The sequence below is a fragment of the Diorhabda sublineata genome, chromosome 8 (genome assembly GCF_026230105.1).
Source record: "Diorhabda sublineata isolate icDioSubl1.1 chromosome 8, icDioSubl1.1, whole genome shotgun sequence".
In the NCBI taxonomy this organism is placed as follows: domain Eukaryota; kingdom Metazoa; phylum Arthropoda; class Insecta; order Coleoptera; family Chrysomelidae; genus Diorhabda; species Diorhabda sublineata.
The window spans coordinates 32,081,354-32,101,955 of record NC_079481.1 but is presented as its reverse complement, the minus strand read 5'-3'; the positions used below and the strand labels follow the sequence as shown (position 1 = coordinate 32,101,955).

The window sequence follows — 20,602 nt, the reverse complement described above, 5'->3', positions numbered from 1 at the left end:
GTTACCGTTGGAAATATTTTGAGCACTCAAAATGAACTAAAAATCGTTAAAACATTAAAAAACTGTCATATTATCACGAGTTTTGGTTTCTACGAGGGTTATAAGTGATGAACGGAGATCGTCTGAGTGAAGTTCAGTCAAATTCTAGTCTCTGTTACCGTTGGAAATATTTTGAGCACTCAAAATGAACTAAAAATCGTTACAACATTGAGAAACTGTCTTATTATCACGAGTTTTGGTTTCTACGAGGGTTCTAAGTGATGAACGGAGATCGTCTGAGTGAAGTTCAGTCAAATTCTAGTCTCTGTTACCGTTGGAAATAGTTTGAGCACTCAAAATGAACTAATAATCGTTAAAACATTAAAAAACTGTCATATTATCACGAGTTTTGGTTTCTACGAGGGTTCTAAGTGATGAACGGAGATCGTCTGAGTGAAGTTCAGTCAAATTCTAGTCTCTGTTACCGTTGGAAATATTTTGAGCACTCAAAATGAACTAAAAATCGTTAAAACATTAAAAAACTGTCATATTATCACGAGTTTTGGTTTCTACGAGGGTTATAAGTGATGAACGGAGATCGTCTGAGTGAAGTACAGTCAAATTCTAGTCTCTGTTACCGTTGGAAATAGTTTGAGCACTCAAAATGAACTAAAAATCGTTAAAACATTAAAAAACTGTCATATTATCACGAGTTTTGGTTTCTACGAGGGTTATAAGTGATGAACGGAGATCGTCTGAGTGAAGTTCAGTCAAATTCTAGTCTCTGTTACCGTTGGAAATATTTTGAGCACTCAAAATGAACTAAAAATCGTTAAAACATTAAAAAACTGTCATATTATCACGAGTTTTGGTTTCTACGAGGGTTATAAGTGATGAACGGAGATCGTCTGAGTGAAGTACAGTCAAATTTTAGTCTCTGTTACCGTTGGAAATAGTTTGAGCACTCAAAATGAACTAAAAATCGTTAAAACATTAAAAAACTGTCATATTATCACGAGTTTTGGTTTCTACGAGGGTTATAAGTGATGAACGGAGATCGTCTGAGTGAAGTTCAGTCAAATTCTAGTCTCTGTTACCGTTGGAAATATTTTGAGCACTCAAAATGAACTAAAAATCGTTAAAACATTAAAAAACTGTCATATTATCACGAGTTTTGGTTTCTACGAGGGTTATAAGTGATGAACGGAGATCGTCTGAGTGAAGTACAGTCAAATTCTAGTCTCTGTTACCGTTGGAAATAGTTTGAGCACTCAAAATGAACTAAAAATCGTTAAAACATTAAAAAACTGTCATATTATCACGAGTTTTGGTTTCTACGAGGGTTCTAAGTGATGAACGGAGATCGTCTGAGTGAAGTACAGTCAAATTCTAGTCTCTGTTACCGTTGGAAATAGTTTGAGCACTCAAAATGAACTAATAATCGTTAAAACATTAAAAAACTGTCATATTATCACGAGTTTTGGTTTCTACGAGGGTTCTAAGTGATGAACGGAGATCGTCTGAGTGAAGTTCAGTCAAATTCTAGTCTCTGTTACCGTTGGAAATATTTTGAGCACTCAAAATGAACTAAAAATCGTTAAAACATTAAAAAACTGTCATATTATCACGAGTTTTGGTTTCTACGAGGGTTATAAGTGATGAACGGAGATCGTCTGAGTGAAGTACAGTCAAATTCTAGTCTCTGTTACCGTTGGAAATAGTTTGAGCACTCAAAATGAACTAAAAATCGTTAAAACATTAAAAAACTGTCATATTATCACGAGTTTTGGTTTCTACGAGGGTTATAAGTGATGAACGGAGATCGTCTGAGTGAAGTTCAGTCAAATTCTAGTCTCTGTTACCGTTGGAAATATTTTGAGCACTCAAAATGAACTAAAAATCGTTAAAACATTAAAAAACTGTCATATTATCACGAGTTTTGGTTTCTACGAGGGTTATAAGTGATGAACGGAGATCGTCTGAGTGAAGTACAGTCAAATTCTAGTCTCTGTTACCGTTGGAAATAGTTTGAGCACTCAAAATGAACTAAAAATCGTTAAAACATTAAAAAACTGTCATATTATCACGAGTTTTGGTTTCTACGAGGGTTATAAGTGATGAACGGAGATCGTCTGAGTGAAGTTCAGTCAAATTCTAGTCTCTGTTACCGTTGGAAATATTTTGAGCACTCAAAATGAACTAAAAATCGTTAAAACATTAAAAAACTGTCATATTATCACGAGTTTTGGTTTCTACGAGGGTTATAAGTGATGAACGGAGATCGTCTGAGTGAAGTACAGTCAAATTCTAGTCTCTGTTACCGTTGGAAATAGTTTGAGCACTCAAAATGAACTAAAAATCGTTAAAACATTAAAAAACTGTCATATTATCACGAGTTTTGGTTTCTACGAGGGTTCTAAGTGATGAACGGAGATCGTCTGAGTGAAGTACAGTCAAATTCTAGTCTCTGTTACCGTTGGAAATAGTTTGAGCACTCAAAATGAACTAAAAATCGTTACAACATTGAGAAACTGTCTTATTATCACGAGTTTTGGTTTCTACGAGGGTTCTAAGTGATGAACGGAGATCGTCTGAGTGAAGTACAGTCAAATTCTAGTCTCTGTTACCGTTGGAAATATTTTGAGCACTCAAAATGAACTAAAAATCGTTAAAATATTGAGAAACTGTCTTATTACCACGAGTTTTGGTTTCTACGAGGGTTATAAGTGATGAACGGAGATCGTCTGAGTGAAGTACAGTCAAATTCTAGTCTCTGTTACCGTTGGAAATAGTTTGAGCACTCAAAATGAACTAAAAATCGTTAAAATATTGAGAAACTGTCTTATTACCACGAGTTTTGGTTTCTACGAGGGTTATAAGTGATGAACGGAGATCGTCTGAGTGAAGTACAGTCAAATTCTAGTCTCTGTTACCGTTGGAAATATTTTGAGCACTCAAAATGAACTAAAAATCGTTAAAATATTGAGAAACTGTCTTATTACCACGAGTTTTGGTTTCTACGAGGGTTATAAGTGATGAACGGAGATCGTCTGAGTGAAGTACAGTCAAATTCTAGTCTCTGTTACCGTTGGAAATATTTTGAGCACTCAAAATGAACTAAAAATCGTTAAAATATTGAGAAACTGTCTTATTACCACGAGTTTTGGTTTCTACGAGGGTTATAAGTGATGAACGGAGATCGTCTGAGTGAAGTACAGTCAAATTCTAGTCTCTGTTACCGTTGGAAATATTTTGAGCACTCAAAATGAACTAAAAATCGTTAAAATATTGAGAAACTGTCTTATTACCACGAGTTTTGGTTTCTACGAGGGTTATAAGTGATGAACGGAGATCGTCTGAGTGAAGTACAGTCAAATTCTAGCCTCTATTGCCGTTGGAAATAGTTTGAGCACTCAAAATGAACTAAAAATCGTTAAAATATTGAGAAACTGTCTTATTACCACGAGTTTTGGTTTCTACGAGGGTTCTAAGTGATGAACGGAGATCGTCTGAGTGAAGTACAGTCAAATTCTAGTCTCTGTTACCGTTGGAAATAGTTTGAGCACTCAAAATGAACTAAAAATCGTTAAAATATTGAGAAACTGTCTTATTACCACGAGTTTTGGTTTCTACGAGGGTTCTAAGTGATGAACGGAGATCGTCTGAGTGAAGTACAGTCAAATTCTAGTCTCTGTTACCGTTGGAAATATTTTGAGCACTCAAAATGAACTAAAAATCGTTAAAATATTGAGAAACTGTCTTATTACCACGAGTTTTGGTTTCTACGAGGGTTATAAGTGATGAACGGAGATCGTCTGAGTGAAGTACAGTCAAATTCTAGCCTCTATTGCCGTTGGAAATAGTTTGAGCACTCAAAATGAACTAATAATCGTTAAAACATTAAAAAACTGTCATATTATCACGAGTTTTGGTTTCTACGAGGGTTATAAGTGATGAACGGAGATCGTCTGAGTGAAGTTCAGTCAAATTCTAGCCTCTATTGCCGTTGGAAATAGTTTGAGCACTCAAAATGAACTAAAAATCGTTACAACATTAAAAAACTGTCATATTATCACGAGTTTTGGTTTCTACGAGGGTTATAAGTGATGAACGGAGATCGTCTGAGTGAAGTACAGTCAAATTCTAGTCTCTGTTACCGTTGGAAATATTTTGAGCACTCAAAATGAACTAAAAATCGTTACAACATTGAGAAACTGTCTTATTATCACGAGTTTTGGTTTCTACGAGGGTTCTAAGAGATGAACGGAGATCGTCTGAGTGAAGTACAGTCAAATTCTAGTCTCTGTTACCGTTGGAAATAGTTTGAGCACTCAAAATGAACTAAAAATCGTTACAACATTGAGAAACTGTCTTATTATCACGAGTTTTGGTTTCTACGAGGGTTCTAAGTGATGAACGGAGATCGTCTGAGTGAAGTTCAGTCAAATTCTAGTCTCTGTTACCGTTGGAAATAGTTTGAGCACTCAAAATGAACTAAAAATCGTTAAAATATTGAGAAACTGTCTTATTACCACGAGTTTTGGTTTCTACGAGGGTTCTAAGTGATGAACGGAGATCGTCTGAGTGAAGTACAGTCAAATTCTAGTCTCTGTTACCGTTGGAAATAGTTTGAGCACTCAAAATGAACTAAAAATCGTTAAAATATTGAGAAACTGTCTTATTACCACGAGTTTTGGTTTCTACGAGGGTTCTAAGTGATGAACGGAGATCGTCTGAGTGAAGTACAGTCAAATTCTAGTCTCTGTTACCGTTGGAAATATTTTGAGCACTCAAAATGAACTAAAAATCGTTAAAATATTGAGAAACTGTCTTATTACCACGAGTTTTGGTTTCTACGAGGGTTATAAGTGATGAACGGAGATCGTCTGAGTGAAGTACAGTCAAATTCTAGCCTCTATTGCCGTTGGAAATAGTTTGAGCACTCAAAATGAACTAAAAATCGTTAAAACATTGAAAAACTGTCATATTATCACGAGTTTTGGTTTCTACGAGGGTTATAAGTGATGAACGGAGATCGTCTGTGTGAAGTACAGTCAAATTCTAGTCTCTGTTACCGTTGGAAATATTTTGAGCACTCAAAATGAACTAAAAATCGTTACAACATTGAGAAACTGTCTTATTATCACGAGTTTTGGTTTCTACGAGGGTTCTAAGAGATGAACGGAGATCGTCTGAGTGAAGTACAGTCAAATTCTAGTCTCTGTTACCGTTGGAAATAGTTTGAGCACTCAAAATGAACTAAAAATCGTTACAACATTGAGAAACTGTCTTATTATCACGAGTTTTGGTTTCTACGAGGGTTATAAGTGATGAACGGAGATCGTCTGAGTGAAGTACAGTCAAATTCTAGTCTCTGTTACCGTTGGAAATATTTTGAGCACTCAAAATGAACTAAAAATCGTTACAACATTGAGAAACTGTCTTATTATCACGAGTTTTGGTTTCTACGAGGGTTATAAGTGATGAACGGAGATCGTCTGAGTGAAGTACAGTCAAATTCTAGCCTCTATTGCCGTTGGAAATAGTTTGAGCACTCAAAATGAACTAATAATCGTTAAAACATTAAAAAACTGTCATATTATCACGAGTTTTGGTTTCTACGAGGGTTATAAGTGATGAACGGAGATCGTCTGAGTGAAGTTCAGTCAAATTCTAGCCTCTATTGCCGTTGGAAATAGTTTGAGCACTCAAAATGAACTAAAAATCGTTAAAACATTGAAAAACTGTCATATTATCACGAGTTTTGGTTTCTACGAGGGTTATAAGTGATGAACGGAGATCGTCTGAGTGAAGTACAGTCAAATTCTAGTCTCTGTTACCGTTGGAAATATTTTGAGCACTCAAAATGAACTAAAAATCGTTACAACATTGAGAAACTGTCTTATTATCACGAGTTTTGGTTTCTACGAGGGTTCTAAGAGATGAACGGAGATCGTCTGAGTGAAGTACAGTCAAATTCTAGTCTCTGTTACCGTTGGAAATAGTTTGAGCACTCAAAATGAACTAAAAATCGTTAAAACATTAAAAAACTGTCATATTATCACGAGTTTTGGTTTCTACGAGGGTTCTAAGTGATGAACGGAGATCGTCTGAGTGAAGTTCAGTCAAATTCTAGTCTCTGTTACCGTTGGAAATATTTTGAACACTCAAAATGAACTAAAAATCGTTAAAACATTGAAAAACTGTCATATTATCACGAGTTTTGGTTTCTACGAGGGTTATAAGTGATGAACGGAGATCGTCTGAGTGAAGTACAGTCAAATTCTAGTCTCTGTTACCGTTGGAAATATTTTGAGCACTCAAAATGAACTAAAAATCGTTACAACATTGAGAAACTGTCTTATTATCACGAGTTTTGGTTTCTACGAGGGTTCTAAGAGATGAACGGAGATCGTCTGAGTGAAGTACAGTCAAATTCTAGTCTCTGTTACCGTTGGAAATAGTTTGAGCACTCAAAATGAACTAAAAATCGTTACAACATTGAGAAACTGTCTTATTATCACGAGTTTTGGTTTCTACGAGGGTTATAAGTGATGAACGGAGATCGTCTGAGTGAAGTACAGTCAAATTCTAGTCTCTGTTACCGTTGGAAATATTTTGAGCACTCAAAATGAACTAAAAATCGTTACAACATTGAGAAACTGTCTTATTATCACGAGTTTTGGTTTCTACGAGGGTTATAAGTGATGAACGGAGATCGTCTGAGTGAAGTACAGTCAAATTCTAGCCTCTATTGCCGTTGGAAATAGTTTGAGCACTCAAAATGAACTAATAATCGTTAAAACATTAAAAAACTGTCATATTATCACGAGTTTTGGTTTCTACGAGGGTTATAAGTGATGAACGGAGATCGTCTGAGTGAAGTTCAGTCAAATTCTAGCCTCTATTGCCGTTGGAAATAGTTTGAGCACTCAAAATGAACTAAAAATCGTTAAAACATTGAAAAACTGTCATATTATCACGAGTTTTGGTTTCTACGAGGGTTATAAGTGATGAACGGAGATCGTCTGAGTGAAGTACAGTCAAATTCTAGTCTCTGTTACCGTTGGAAATATTTTGAGCACTCAAAATGAACTAAAAATCGTTACAACATTGAGAAACTGTCTTATTATCACGAGTTTTGGTTTCTACGAGGGTTCTAAGAGATGAACGGAGATCGTCTGAGTGAAGTACAGTCAAATTCTAGTCTCTGTTACCGTTGGAAATAGTTTGAGCACTCAAAATGAACTAAAAATCGTTAAAACATTAAAAAACTGTCATATTATCACGAGTTTTGGTTTCTACGAGGGTTCTAAGTGATGAACGGAGATCGTCTGAGTGAAGTTCAGTCAAATTCTAGTCTCTGTTACCGTTGGAAATATTTTGAGCACTCAAAATGAACTAAAAATCGTTAAAACATTAAAAAACTGTCATATTATCACGAGTTTTGGTTTCTACGAGGGTTATAAGTGATGAACGGAGATCGTCTGAGTGAAGTACAGTCAAATTCTAGTCTCTGTTACCGTTGGAAATAGTTTGAGCACTCAAAATGAACTAATAATCGTTAAAACATTAAAAAACTGTCATATTATCACGAGTTTTGGTTTCTACGAGGGTTCTAAGTGATGAACGGAGATCGTCTGAGTGAAGTTCAGTCAAATTCTAGTCTCTGTTACCGTTGGAAATAGTTTGAGCACTCAAAATGAACTAATAATCGTTAAAACATTAAAAAACTGTCATATTATCACGAGTTTTGGTTTCTACGAGGGTTCTAAGTGATGAACGGAGATCGTCTGAGTGAAGTTCAGTCAAATTCTAGTCTCTGTTACCGTTGGAAATATTTTGAGCACTCAAAATGAACTAAAAATCGTTAAAACATTAAAAAACTGTCATATTATCACGAGTTTTGGTTTCTACGAGGGTTATAAGTGATGAACGGAGATCGTCTGAGTGAAGTACAGTCAAATTCTAGTCTCTGTTACCGTTGGAAATAGTTTGAGCACTCAAAATGAACTAAAAATCGTTAAAATATTGAGAAACTGTCTTATTACCACGAGTTTTGGTTTCTACGAGGGTTATAAGTGATGAACGGAGATCGTCTGAGTGAAGTACAGTCAAATTCTAGCCTCTATTGCCGTTGGAAATAGTTTGAGCACTCAAAATGAACTAAAAATCGTTAAAACATTAAAAAACTGTCATATTATCACGAGTTTTGGTTTCTACGAGGGTTCTAAGTGATGAACGGAGATCGTCTGAGTGAAGTTCAGTCAAATTCTAGTCTCTGTTACCGTTGGAAATATTTTGAACACTCAAAATGAACTAAAATGAGTCGCTAACTTCACACAGGACTTATTTAGAGCAAATTTCGTTATTTTTTAGCACAAAACTTGGAAGTAGGACTAACAAAACATTATTTCTTATGTTTAAAAGCTAATAACAATGGACAAACTCTGTCATTTGACCGCCGTTTATATGTAGAAAGTGAATAAATTTCAATATAAAAAAAAATCAAATTCGCACAACTTAAAGTTTAATTAGTAAGGACATATGAAACTAGTAATACATTATACATTTTTTTCCATAACATTTATATTCGTTTATTAAATATTCCGTGAATAATTTAAAAAAAAAACGATATCCTGAATAGTTAAAATAGAATAATAAATTGTATTACGTAATTTTCGATCGTGACTTCAATAACTAACAAAATTTCTATACCAAATTTCGTATTTTTACAAAGTACCTCCTGATTTTTATATTCTCAATATCAGTTATCGTAACCTTGCGATTGACAATTCGAAAAATTATCTAATACATAAACAAATAACATTCGTTATAAATAAATAACAGACCAAATATGAAATACCATTTGAGTAAATTGTAAATTATTGACAGTCTGTTAAAATATACTTTCGAGTTCTTGTTTGTCTATCAGGATCGTCTTCATTAAACTCCTGAACCAACTGAACATTTCTACCGGGTTTTTCAATATGTTTTTCACGTCCAGTTTCGCGAAGCTTTTTTTCAATTTTACCAACTGTAGACTGCGAAACGTGTTGACCGGGGAATTTAATATTAAAAATTCCACAAGTTTCGTTGTATTACCACAACCAATCATGATTAAAATGTCTAATTCTTTGAGTCTAGTCATTAGACGTCATTTAGTAACTTTAAATACCTAAATTGTTTATTTGGTTTTTTGATTAATAGTTTAGGTCGTACAAAATATTGTATTTTACGTCTTAAAACTTAATTTTCTCAGTTATGATTGCACCAAATTTAATAAACTTTATATTGCCGAATAAAGGACAAAAATCCCTTTCCAATAAGGTGCCGCACGATGGTGGTTATAATTCAAAGGGGGCGCTGGAGGGTGATAACGTTTTCATATTGTAAATTGTCAATTTAAAAATAAAAATCCAGTTTTTTTTTCACATGGTACATAATAAGGTTACAATTGATTTTATTCCATATAAATATATGGACCGCATTGTATATTAATTTGAAATATAAAATTTAATAAAACATAATCACCATGAAAGTATGTTTAATCACGTGGCAGTAAACGCCAATCAGAAAAGCGTGACGTCACAGCTAGCGAAACGCCATGTTGTAGCTGTCATATTCGTTATTTCTAGTTTTCGCCAATAACTGTTAAATTAATACAGTTTATACAGAAATGAATTGTGGAATCAGTTGATATCTTGTATCTTTGCCGTTCAATATACATTATTTATAATACTAGTAATACATAATTTAATAAAAAAACATGAATTGCTGTCATAAACAAACATGGCTGCTTCGGAAGGTGTGATGTCATTCAAGACGCCATGACAGTCTTGGCCGTTTTCAATTTTATTCCTAAAAATTCAAAATTCTAATGTAAGTCTCATATTTCTTAAAATAATATATTTTTGGGGTGAAACAGATGCTAAACTATAGTTTTAAACTAATTTACAAATAGCCTGTTATAAAAAAGTAACTTACCCTTTACCGGGTGATTCTACATTCATTTTAAAACGTAATAAATCACCTATTATACGATGTTTTATTAGTTTTTCTTTCGTTAAATAAATAAATACACATTCAAATGGTGTTTTTATGAGTTATTTTTATATAAAAACTTAATTTAACCATATATAATCACGAATTTCGAACTGTAATTTTTTCTTGACCACTTTGTAAGCCATTTCGCTATATTATTATATGTTGAGATGTGGTACGACGACCTAGAGTCAATTATTGCAAAAAATGCTGAACGGGAATCCCTTTTGTAGGGATCTCAAGATAATTGGAATGTGGAAAATTATACGAACCGCCAAGGCTATAAAAAAGTGGGATTAACCCACGAGAGATTGTATGGTTATTGTCTAGCATTTCTGTCTTAAAATTATACTAAATAATATATTAATCGAAACGAAGTACTAACGTACTAAAGTGTACTAACTCTAAACAAAAACAAAATCGAATTTGAAATCGGTGGATCTAATCGCAGTATTTTCAAATCGACTTTAAAACTTTCGAAAAATGCAGATTTTCGCCTCATAATTAACTTGAAATTATTATTATTAATATAATAAGCGTTAATAGGCAATTTTTTAAATGAATAAGCAATTTGTTATTTAATAATGCCTCGTGTAGGAAAAATATTATGGAAAATTTGAATTTAGAATGGTTTTATAATTAATCAGAATTAGTTTATAGGATATTTCACGAAAAGTAATTTCCTTTCCGATATCGATAATATATTATTATTAGTTTCCCACTCTCCCCCAAATCTTATTTAGACTAAAGCATGTGGAATGAAAAAACGCAGAATTTGTTGTAGAATTTTATATTGATTTGAAATATAAAATTTAATAAAACATAATCACCATAAAAGTATGTTTAATCACGTGGCAGTAAACGCCAATCAGAGAAGCGTGACGTCACTGCTAGCGAAACGCCATGTTGTAGCTGTCATATTCGTATCAAATGAACAGGTTATTGAATTCGTCATAACCCCGTATATTTACGAAAAAATTTCACATCTACAAACATTTTGTACCTATAAGGTATAATAAAACGTTTTTATTTATAAATATACATCATGTAATCAATTGGTTCAATTTTGAACAGTACCTACACATTTCCAGTACCTGAAACTTACCGGCTAGATTGTCAACAAAATCCACGTTTGATTCAGGTAACGGAGGGGATATCGTGTGGTCCGCTATTGGTCAGTGAAAGTACAAGAAATATATATTAAACAATATTTTACTGAAAATTTTATTAGATTTACATGAATGTGTTGACGATTTTATGAAAATTGGGCGTAGCGCGTTTTCTAGTCCCATCGCGTATTTTAGTGAATGATTTTTGTGTTGTTCTTAGTGTATATTTGGTTCAAGTGAGTTTTTCAAAAAAGATTTATGCGATTTTTAAAGAGGTACTTAATTCATTAACATTTTTAATAATTAAAATTTAAAAAAAAAAAAGGATTATAAACTTGTAGAAAATATTAACGATATAAATTTCGATTCATTTATAAATTAAACTATATTATATTGTGAAATCGAAGAAAAAACTATTTTAAATTTAATTTTAGTAAAAAGAATTATTTTAAACTATATTAATAAGCTGCAATTATTTTTCAAAAACATTTATACAAATTTAGAATAAATAATTTATTGTACAGAAGTACTGACAAGAAATAATGAAAAGAAATTAAATTTTTCAAATATTTTCCAAAATGTATCACTGTGGCATTAGACATAAAATAATTCTAACTGAAATAAAATATAAACCACATAAACATATAAACAGAAAAAAATAATCTTTGAAAAGAAAACAAAATATAATACGTGTAAAGATATAATTTCTTTTTATTTTTTGAAAATATTGTTAGAAAAATTCTTCATACAAATACATTTTGATAAAAAACGAAGTAGATCTAAACGTCAAATTTTTATCTATTATTTTAAACCGATTTTCAAAGAAAACAGATCTAAAATCGAGTACAAATCAAGTCAAATAATTTTTAATAAACCCTATTTTGGCGTATATCAGTTGTCAATGTACAGGGTGTTTCTATATTCGACCGCCAACGGCATTAGTTCATTCTGCAACAGCCTGAAGAAATTACTTAAAACAGACGTTTTAGAGAAAAATGTATTGATCGATTATTGGCCTCCAAGATCACCTGACTTAAATCCTATCGATATTTTTATATGGGACTATATGAAGTCCTTAGTATACCAAACAATAATCGAATCTAAACAAGGTCTAACAGCTAGAATTCAATTCGAAAAAGAACAATTTAAAGACGTACTTGATTTATGGCAAATTAATCATTTATTGTGTGGTAGAGGTTGTGGGTCGAAAATAGAAACACCCTGTACATTTAATACATAAAAATTCCAAGCAGCTGTAATTGAATATTGACGTTTGTTACTCAATTGACTCAATGGACACACGGTAATATCAATCTGCTCAAACAGTAGAGCTACCAAATAAGCATAATTGCTGTAAAAAAAGAAAAAGAGTCGGTGAGGAAAAGCTGCAAGGTCGAAGCTAACTCAACTCTTCAGATTAAAATCAACAGATCCCTCAAAGTGCTCAATTCAAACTCTTAGCAAGCCTCACAGCGACGTTCGAAAACTACAAGTCAAAGTAACAGTTCTTATTTTCGGCCTCTAGTAGTTTCGAACTCCCTAGAAAATCGTCAGTACCTTGGAAGTGATGGATTGATACTTTCTCCTCGTTTTTCATCCTTTTTTCACAGCGAAAAATCATCGTCCAAAAATTTTTCGAATACATAGTTGAAGCGGTGTAAGCTCAGCAAATTCATATAACTTTCAACCTTAGTTTGCTTAGATTCAATAGTTTGTAACACGTTTTTATAAGCAGGATTCTTCATCCATTTTAGTGCAACTTCTGTTAATTTTTTTTTCAGTCTCTCTACCTCTACTTGTAGTAACTGTCTAGTTTTCAGTTCTTTCAGCTTTACAGAATTTATATTTTCCATATCGCGTCCAAGCTCACCTCTTCAAATTCTTCTTTATATTCATAGCCTCGATAAGTCCGGGTAATCTAGACTAGTTTCAAGTTTGTTATGGGGAAAATCTTCAATTCTAACGGAAGCTCGACTGCAAATCATATTCATAGCTGTTTAATTAAAAATTTGCAAAAGGAATTTTAATATTTCAATAGCAGGCAAACTTCTCGACGGTGCTTATACTAAAAAATTGTCATTCTCTAACGAAGATTTCCACGATCAATTATTCCTCTACTTTTTAAAGTGCTTCGTTACCAACTACATTACGATGAATATTCAATCAACAGCTCCACCAAAAAAAAAAACTCTTCATCTATATAAATAACGTGTATCTAGCAGATCTGAGAGGAAAAATATTGGATGCACAATCTCTATGAGATTCCCAAATTTCCTCGGGTTGTAACCCACCAAACGTTGACCACATCCATTTATCTATAGAAGTCTAAGTAGGTGATGAGTTGGTTCAGACGTTGATAGTATGAATGAAGTAGTAAGATGAGAAAATTGTATAAAACAAAGCGAAGAGCTCCACCAGAAGAGAAATACAATTCAGTCTATTATTAAAGAGAAATGTACAACTACAAACCTTAAAAAAATTGAATTTTTAGTGATAAGAAGCAATAAAAAACAATTACATTAACTACAAGTTAAAAGTACATAGGAATTTCATTAATACTACAACTATGTATGGATTTATAAGTAAATTTTAACTAATATACTGTTTGTATATGAAAAGGTACTGCATTTGATGAGAAAATGGAAGAAAAAATAACTAATAATAACGAATTAGCTAATTAAACGATTGATTGGACACAAATAACTCCACGAGAAAAAGATAACTGACATTCTTATAACATTTTCTTAACTATTCACAGTGAAAATAGCTTACAAAACGTTCAGTTACTATTCCGGTCAATATAGACATTTAAAATAACAAAAATGCCCAGAAAACCAAATATTGGTGGAGAGTTGGGTTTACCATTACAGGCTTTTTCTCGAAAACGGTAAGTTTAATCAAAATTAATCTCAAATCAAAGTTGTAGATCTAAAAATTCTCTACAAAAATGATGTGTATGATTTTTTTTTAAGTTTCATGACAATTTTAGGATAATTTAAAGGAACAATAAGTCAATCTCTAGATATTACCTTATTATTGATTATTGGGTTAACTATTGTTTTGATTTATTTATATATTTTAATCAGATTCATACTCTTGAAAGTTTACTTCAACAGTCATGTCTTCTTCTATTACTTCTTCTTCTTTTTGCTATATGTTCATAAATTGTTCAAATGTGGCTGTGTCATTGGTCTCTTCATTGAAATCCCAGGAATCATTTTATACTCAACTGGACATTTGAGCAAAACTGAGAATCGCGTTATCTCAGAAATGGTAACTCTTAGAAAAAAAATCATAGATACCATTTTTGTAGAGAATTTTAAAATCTACAACTTTGGTTTGAGGTTATTTTTGATAAAACTTACAGTTTTCGAGAAAAATCCAAAAAACCTCAAATTTTGACCCTCGACCCCAATAACTTTCGTAGCACACATAGAATCGACAGAGATTTGTAAAACTTTATTTGTAATGGTAAAATCCGAGCTCTCCACCAATATTTGGCTTTCCGACATTTTATTTAAACTCTGTTTCAATAACAATTCAATTTTTATTTTGATATGGTGGACTTTGTTGATTACTTATTGGATAGTGATGAAGATATTGATCTTGTGGAATGCCTTCAACATGGTATGGTCAAGCAGCTTCTGATCGAAGGGAAAATCGAGGGAAAACGTGGTCCCGGCAAACAACAAGCTTCTTGGCTGAAGAATATTCGCGAGTGGACGCTGATAAGAAGGGCCAGAGACAGAAATGACATTGCTGGGGTTATTCCCAGCCTTCTTTAGAAAAGGGCACCCAACGAAGAAGAAGAAACTTGTCAAAAGTCACACGGAACGAAAACATAATAATTTCACAAAACAATAGATTCAGATGCGAATCCTCAAATTATTGTTCTATGGACTATCTGACAGTTTAAACAATTTAACCAATACTATTAGTCTAGTAAACAAAGAAACAAATATCGACATCTACTTGCCGTTTTTCAACATTATTTTTAGAATTCTTTCATGTTTTCTAGTGTAGTTATGGTTTTTTTTACATCCCGATCATTGAGTATGTTTAGTGTCTATATAAACATGTCTAAATCAGTCAATATCCAATCGATCTAATGTTCGTTTTAGACGTTCGTTCTGTATTCATTTACTTACCGAAAGATGCGTTTTGAATGTTCCATGTAGTGAAAATGACAGTTCCGTACTGCAAAACACTCTCGGTGCGCTCTGGAGTAAACAACTTTAACTTCCTTAAATGTGACTTTAGCCACTTCAATGTTGACAGTTGATGAAATTGAAATTCGATGATTTTGCATAACCTTAAATTTTTAATTTTCTGAAATTATCCATTTTATCCGAAGTTTTGTCTAAATTAACGAATAACAATGAATGTTGACGAAAAATAATTAATAAATTATATTGTTTGATAAATAAAATGTTCATAATTTTCTATTATTTATTTTATTTCCCCAGTATAATTCAAAAAGTTTCGGATCTAACGCGTCGTCTAAAAAATGTTGTGGACTACTTTGTTGTAGTATTTCAGCACTTAAAGTCCTTCCCATACAAATAACTATAGTATAATTGTAGTTTAAGAGAAACAAATGCAAATGTGATTTATAGTGACCTCTAGCTGTCACATCAGGGAATTATAAATCGACATTTGGTTTTGTAGAACAAATCTCAGAATTGTAACTTAATGGCGCATACAAGACAACTGATACTTCTCATTTATAATTATATCGAGTGCGGAGTGTGTTTTGTGAGATGTCCCAATTAAATAAAAGTATTTTGATAATACTATAATATTTATTCGTTTTGCTTGTCGGCGCGAGGTCAAAATATTACTGTGTCTCTAAACAACAACCGTACCAACAAACACCTTCGTAACTAAATTATTTATTTATAAATACAATAAATTTTGTTAAGAATATACATAAATCGTTTCACGGACATCATTCCTTAACCTAAGAATATATTAAAGTAGAAGAATTCGTAGTGAAGTTAGTGCCTTATATAGGTTAGGTTAGTACGGTCATTATCGACGTAAATTCGTTGTGGTACGAAACTTTGCATAATTTGTAAACTTAGTTTCCTAATCACCCGTATATTTCCTTCCAAATCTCAATTTCCAACCTAGTTTTTTACTTTTCGTTTTGTCTAATTCTTCGAGGAAATGATTTCCCAGCGTTTAAACGTCAATTCTAATATTTTGGTGGATATACAAGATATCAAGATGTATTCAAGTATTGAGGTATGGCAACACTGATGTGAATATGTCAAATCTGACATTGACATCATGAAGTTTGACATTTTCAATGGTTGCTATTTGAATTGTTTACAGATACTTAAGATATTCAATTTGATAAACTCGCTTCGAATGAACATTTGCGCAAGTTATTTGCGCACGAAGCGTTCTGAAGCAAATCTGCTGTATAATATCGGGGAGGCTCAAAAAGATTTAAGTTGTTAACAAGAAAATGTCTGTCTATTAACGAAATTGCGTTATTTTGACTTGTAGTATGAAAAAAAAAATGTGTAACTAAATTAATGGACATCCTTTATATTCTTTCTACTTTTATTACGTCAATTAAATTTGATTCTCGTTAAGTAGATTGGAGAATTAAAAAAAAACAATCTTTCGTTAGATTTTATCAGTTGATCTTGAAAATAATTTGTTCTGGATGACGTTCTGCTTTTAAAATAATAATTTTGATTGTTGTTTTTGAAAAACAGTTAAACAACAGAAGAATATACAATATTTATGAAGCTAATATACAAGAATACTCGATTAATATATTTTTTTATTAACAATATTGTGTTCGCGTCGATTTTAATAAATTCGGATGGAGATAAATTTTAAAATTAACTACCTCTTTAAAAAGTAACGTTACCAGTGATAAATTGGTATCATTATCTAACTCCTAATTGCAAAATTTATATCTGCAGGTTCAAGTCCAGTGCAACTTTCTTAAAAACGAAAAAAAAAATCGAACTTGACCATTGAACTTGAAAATATTTATAGCAATTACAATGAAGGACTTTTTTACAATTTGGAATAGTATACTAGGAACTACGTACGATGCAGTTAGCACTAACCAAACTAAAAAAGCAGAAATATACGGGGAGACACAAAAAATACACAAACCTCCCGGGTACAAATGTAAGTTTAATTTTGATGTTTTTATGGTGGCGGTTATGGTTGATTTACAAGATTGTATTTTGTATGATTTGGACAAAATCTATTTGAAAAAAATCACAATCACTTCGCCTTAGACATATATAAATCGAAACAGTTATACTGGTGGACAAAATATATGAAATTACTTTACAGGTTTATCCACATTGTATATCGACGTTAATAAGAGAATTCCCAGCTTGTTTCTTCATTAATTACATTCATTTTCCACATTATAGTCTCTTAATTCGTATACCCACGTCTCGTCGAAACTTGTATCGAACCATAACGGTGTAGTTGGTAAGGTTATCGAAGTCGGATGTCGGATGGGGCCAGATCGGGGCTGTATGATGCGTGTTCAATCTCAATTCAATTTGATTCATTAAAATCAATCAAAAGGATAATCTCGCAGTCCTAAATCATCGTAGCCATCAGTCTTTTGGCTCTCTTTTGAATGTCAGATCAAAATAAAAGATCATAGTTTAATTATCAGATCGGTTACAACATTCTACTTTAACCTTTACGTGAAACTTTTTTCGGACACTCTGTATTTACTTATAAGGGGACATTATGTATTTAAGTTTTTTAAATCTGATTCGGATCGTGTTTATCCATTGTACGACCATACCACAAACAAATAAAACAGAAATTTTTCGTGAATTCTTTCTAAAATCACTATAAAGTTAAATCACCATATAATCTGTCATTTGTAGTAGCTCTAATAAACATCATCTTTCATTGTCACTTGTCAATGAAATCTATGAACGCACCATCGAGATTGGATGCAAACCTAACCTAACATAAACGTAAAATTCGGCGAGAATATACTTATGAAACAATCAATTCTAAAGCTATGAAATTTTCGATCAGTTTCAATGCATTTCATCATAATTTGTAAATTCTATCGACAAAACTCATTGCATCGTCTTGAATCACATTGCAGAAAGAAAATTTGAATAGTAACGGAAAATCAAATGCTATTTATCAAATGGTTGCAACTGCAACAATCAACATTCCAAAGAAATTACACAAGATCTTCGCTATTTATTCAATTAATTATTATTCCGACGATGGGGCTGCGTTACGACGTTTGAATTTTCATTTCGAAATTAATCTTGATACTATTTATTTCTGTCATCATATCAGTGAAATAATCTCTATTTGATTTTGATTGTTTTTTACGAAACTATTTATTTATATCGAGAATTTTAATTTTAGTTGTAATCAACAACACTTTGTAACCCAATCATTGCAACGATAATACTTTCCAAATAAAAATATTTTCATAAAACACATTTCAATGAGGTATTTAGATCGATGGTTTTTTATTCGTCGGTCATTATCTTCAATCATTTAAACTATTCGAATAATAATCTTATTATTGACGCTAGATGGCATTATCTAAATGTTGAGCTAATATTACTAATAACGAGAAATAATTATTTCTCTCATTTCATTTATTCTTAATTGTGTGTGTGTGTGTGTGTGTGAGAGAGAGAGAGAGAGAGAATTTAATAAACGCCTCTTCATTGGTCGTGACGTCAAACGACACGCCCTGGATTTATTGAGGTCCAAATTGGGCGTTTGGAACAAAAATTCTGTTTATTTTTGCGTTGCTAAGGCGTTTTTAGATTATGATCATTCTTTTGACATTCTGCATTCATGATAACTGCATATTTTGCATCTAATTAAGATTCACGCAGGTTGAGGTCAAAGAAGTAAAAGCATTAAAATTATATTTGCAACAATACAAACATTTCATTCTTGTTTCCCATGTCTACGATATGTATATAACGATTTTTCTTCTTTTTCCATGCCTTTCATCGATGTTATAACCTATAAAGTAACTGTCATTACCAGCCAGCCAAATTTATTTTGACTTTTCTGACGGAATATATATTTTTTATTGAGTTTTATTTAAAGAGTGAATCAATAATAATTAATAATAAAGATATTTAAACTGTTTGACTAGCCAAAGTCAAAAAAAGTAACTGTAAACTAATTATACCTCCCAGGGTTATCGATATCGAAATATTGATTTATGGTTAACCATTTTTTACCTGGAGTTTAAGTCAAATACATATATTGAAATTTGATGATCTAACCTAACCTAACATAACCGTAGGATGTAGATAAGAAAATGGTCAAACCGGACGCAACTAGTATAGACTAGCACAGGTCGTCGGCCATTACATACCTGCAGTATTCAAACTGTTATAATATTCTTATTTTTACCGCTAGATGACGTTATTTGAATGTAAAACTAATATTACAACAAATGAATCATGTAACAAATTTTAAATTTAATAATAACATACGTAAAAAAATTAAAAAAAGACTTTGCAAGGTTTTTAAAACTTTGCGATTCCTATTTGAATAAAAATAAATTTGTACCTTTTGTTTCACGTAAGAATTAAAAATTAAACGTCAACCTGTACTCAGAAGGACTTTTTTTGAATTCTTTAAAAAAAAAGTTCTTTCTCGAACAATCGGCTAAGCAGAACCGGACTTACTTTTTCATTACAAGGTTCCCACTCGCCCCACAGGTCAGCAGCGTCCTTTCTCGGATAAACGATAAAGAAATCGTCGGCTTAGACGTATGTATACAATCTAGCCTTCATCAACGTCTAGACACTTTAAGATTAGACACTTTGCCACGTGGAAAAAAATTGACGATTTTTTAAAAACATTACACGCCTCGTATCTATTTAAAATAATTGTTGTTCGTTGCTTATTTGGATTAAATCCATCTTTGGAATTGAACTGTTTATGAAATAGACATATTTGTTTTCATTTCATGTGAATTACAAGGTGAACATAGTCTTGAAACGTTAAATAAGGAATTTTTTCTTCTCAAGGTATAATCTTATTGAAAGGTTACGGCGAATCAACATATAAACGTAGAACAAGTCCAACTTTAAGAATCCTAGTACAAAAAATCATAGACATAATAATACTAGACCGTGCTATTGAAATGTTGTGCCAACTTTAGAAAGAAACAGCCTCTGTTCGAACTATCTTTGTTCAACTGTATGGTAATTAGTTAAACGAGATACGGAAATATAGAAATAACTATACATTTGCATCTCGTTCTAATATTGGAACACGAAATTCATCGAATTCGTATTACTATTTCTATGGTTTGGTTGTGGCAACTGTCATCGTTAAACATAACCTTAACAATAATATTTTCCCGCTTTAGTACTATGTATTATAAATTCAAATGTAGAACGTCCAGGACAAAATCAACGTGTTTATATTTAAAAATATCGATGAGGTTATTAAATACAAGCATTAAA

The 20,602-nt window shown here is 32.2% G+C and overlaps 1 protein-coding gene and 1 long non-coding RNA gene across 5 annotated transcripts in view; one reads left to right on the top strand and one right to left on the bottom strand.

The window, feature by feature from the left end:
• The window catches only part of LOC130448196 (scavenger receptor class B member 1-like), a 63,102-nt gene that overhangs the window by 23,338 nt on the left and 19,162 nt on the right, over positions 1 to 20,602 (top strand). Inside the window, exons 1-2 of one of the 4 annotated variants that reach the window (XM_056785458.1) lie at positions 11,101 to 11,368; positions 17,075 to 17,288. The exons of 1 other annotated variant lie outside the window; for it this stretch is intronic. In XM_056785458.1, the coding sequence (XP_056641436.1) occupies positions 17,159 to 17,288 (130 nt within the window). In that variant the 5' untranslated portion in view covers positions 11,101 to 11,368; positions 17,075 to 17,158. Of the gene's footprint in view, positions 1 to 11,100; positions 11,408 to 17,074; positions 17,289 to 20,602 lie in introns of those variants that run through there. 2 more of the 4 variants (XM_056785459.1, XM_056785461.1) reach the window with 2 other exon arrangements.
• On the bottom strand, positions 10,798 to 14,234 carry LOC130448199 (uncharacterized). The gene is made up of 2 exons (XR_008910312.1): positions 14,162 to 14,234; positions 10,798 to 13,106 (listed from the first exon to the last, which is right to left on the bottom strand). It is a non-coding gene; the product is annotated as an uncharacterized LOC130448199 (long non-coding RNA).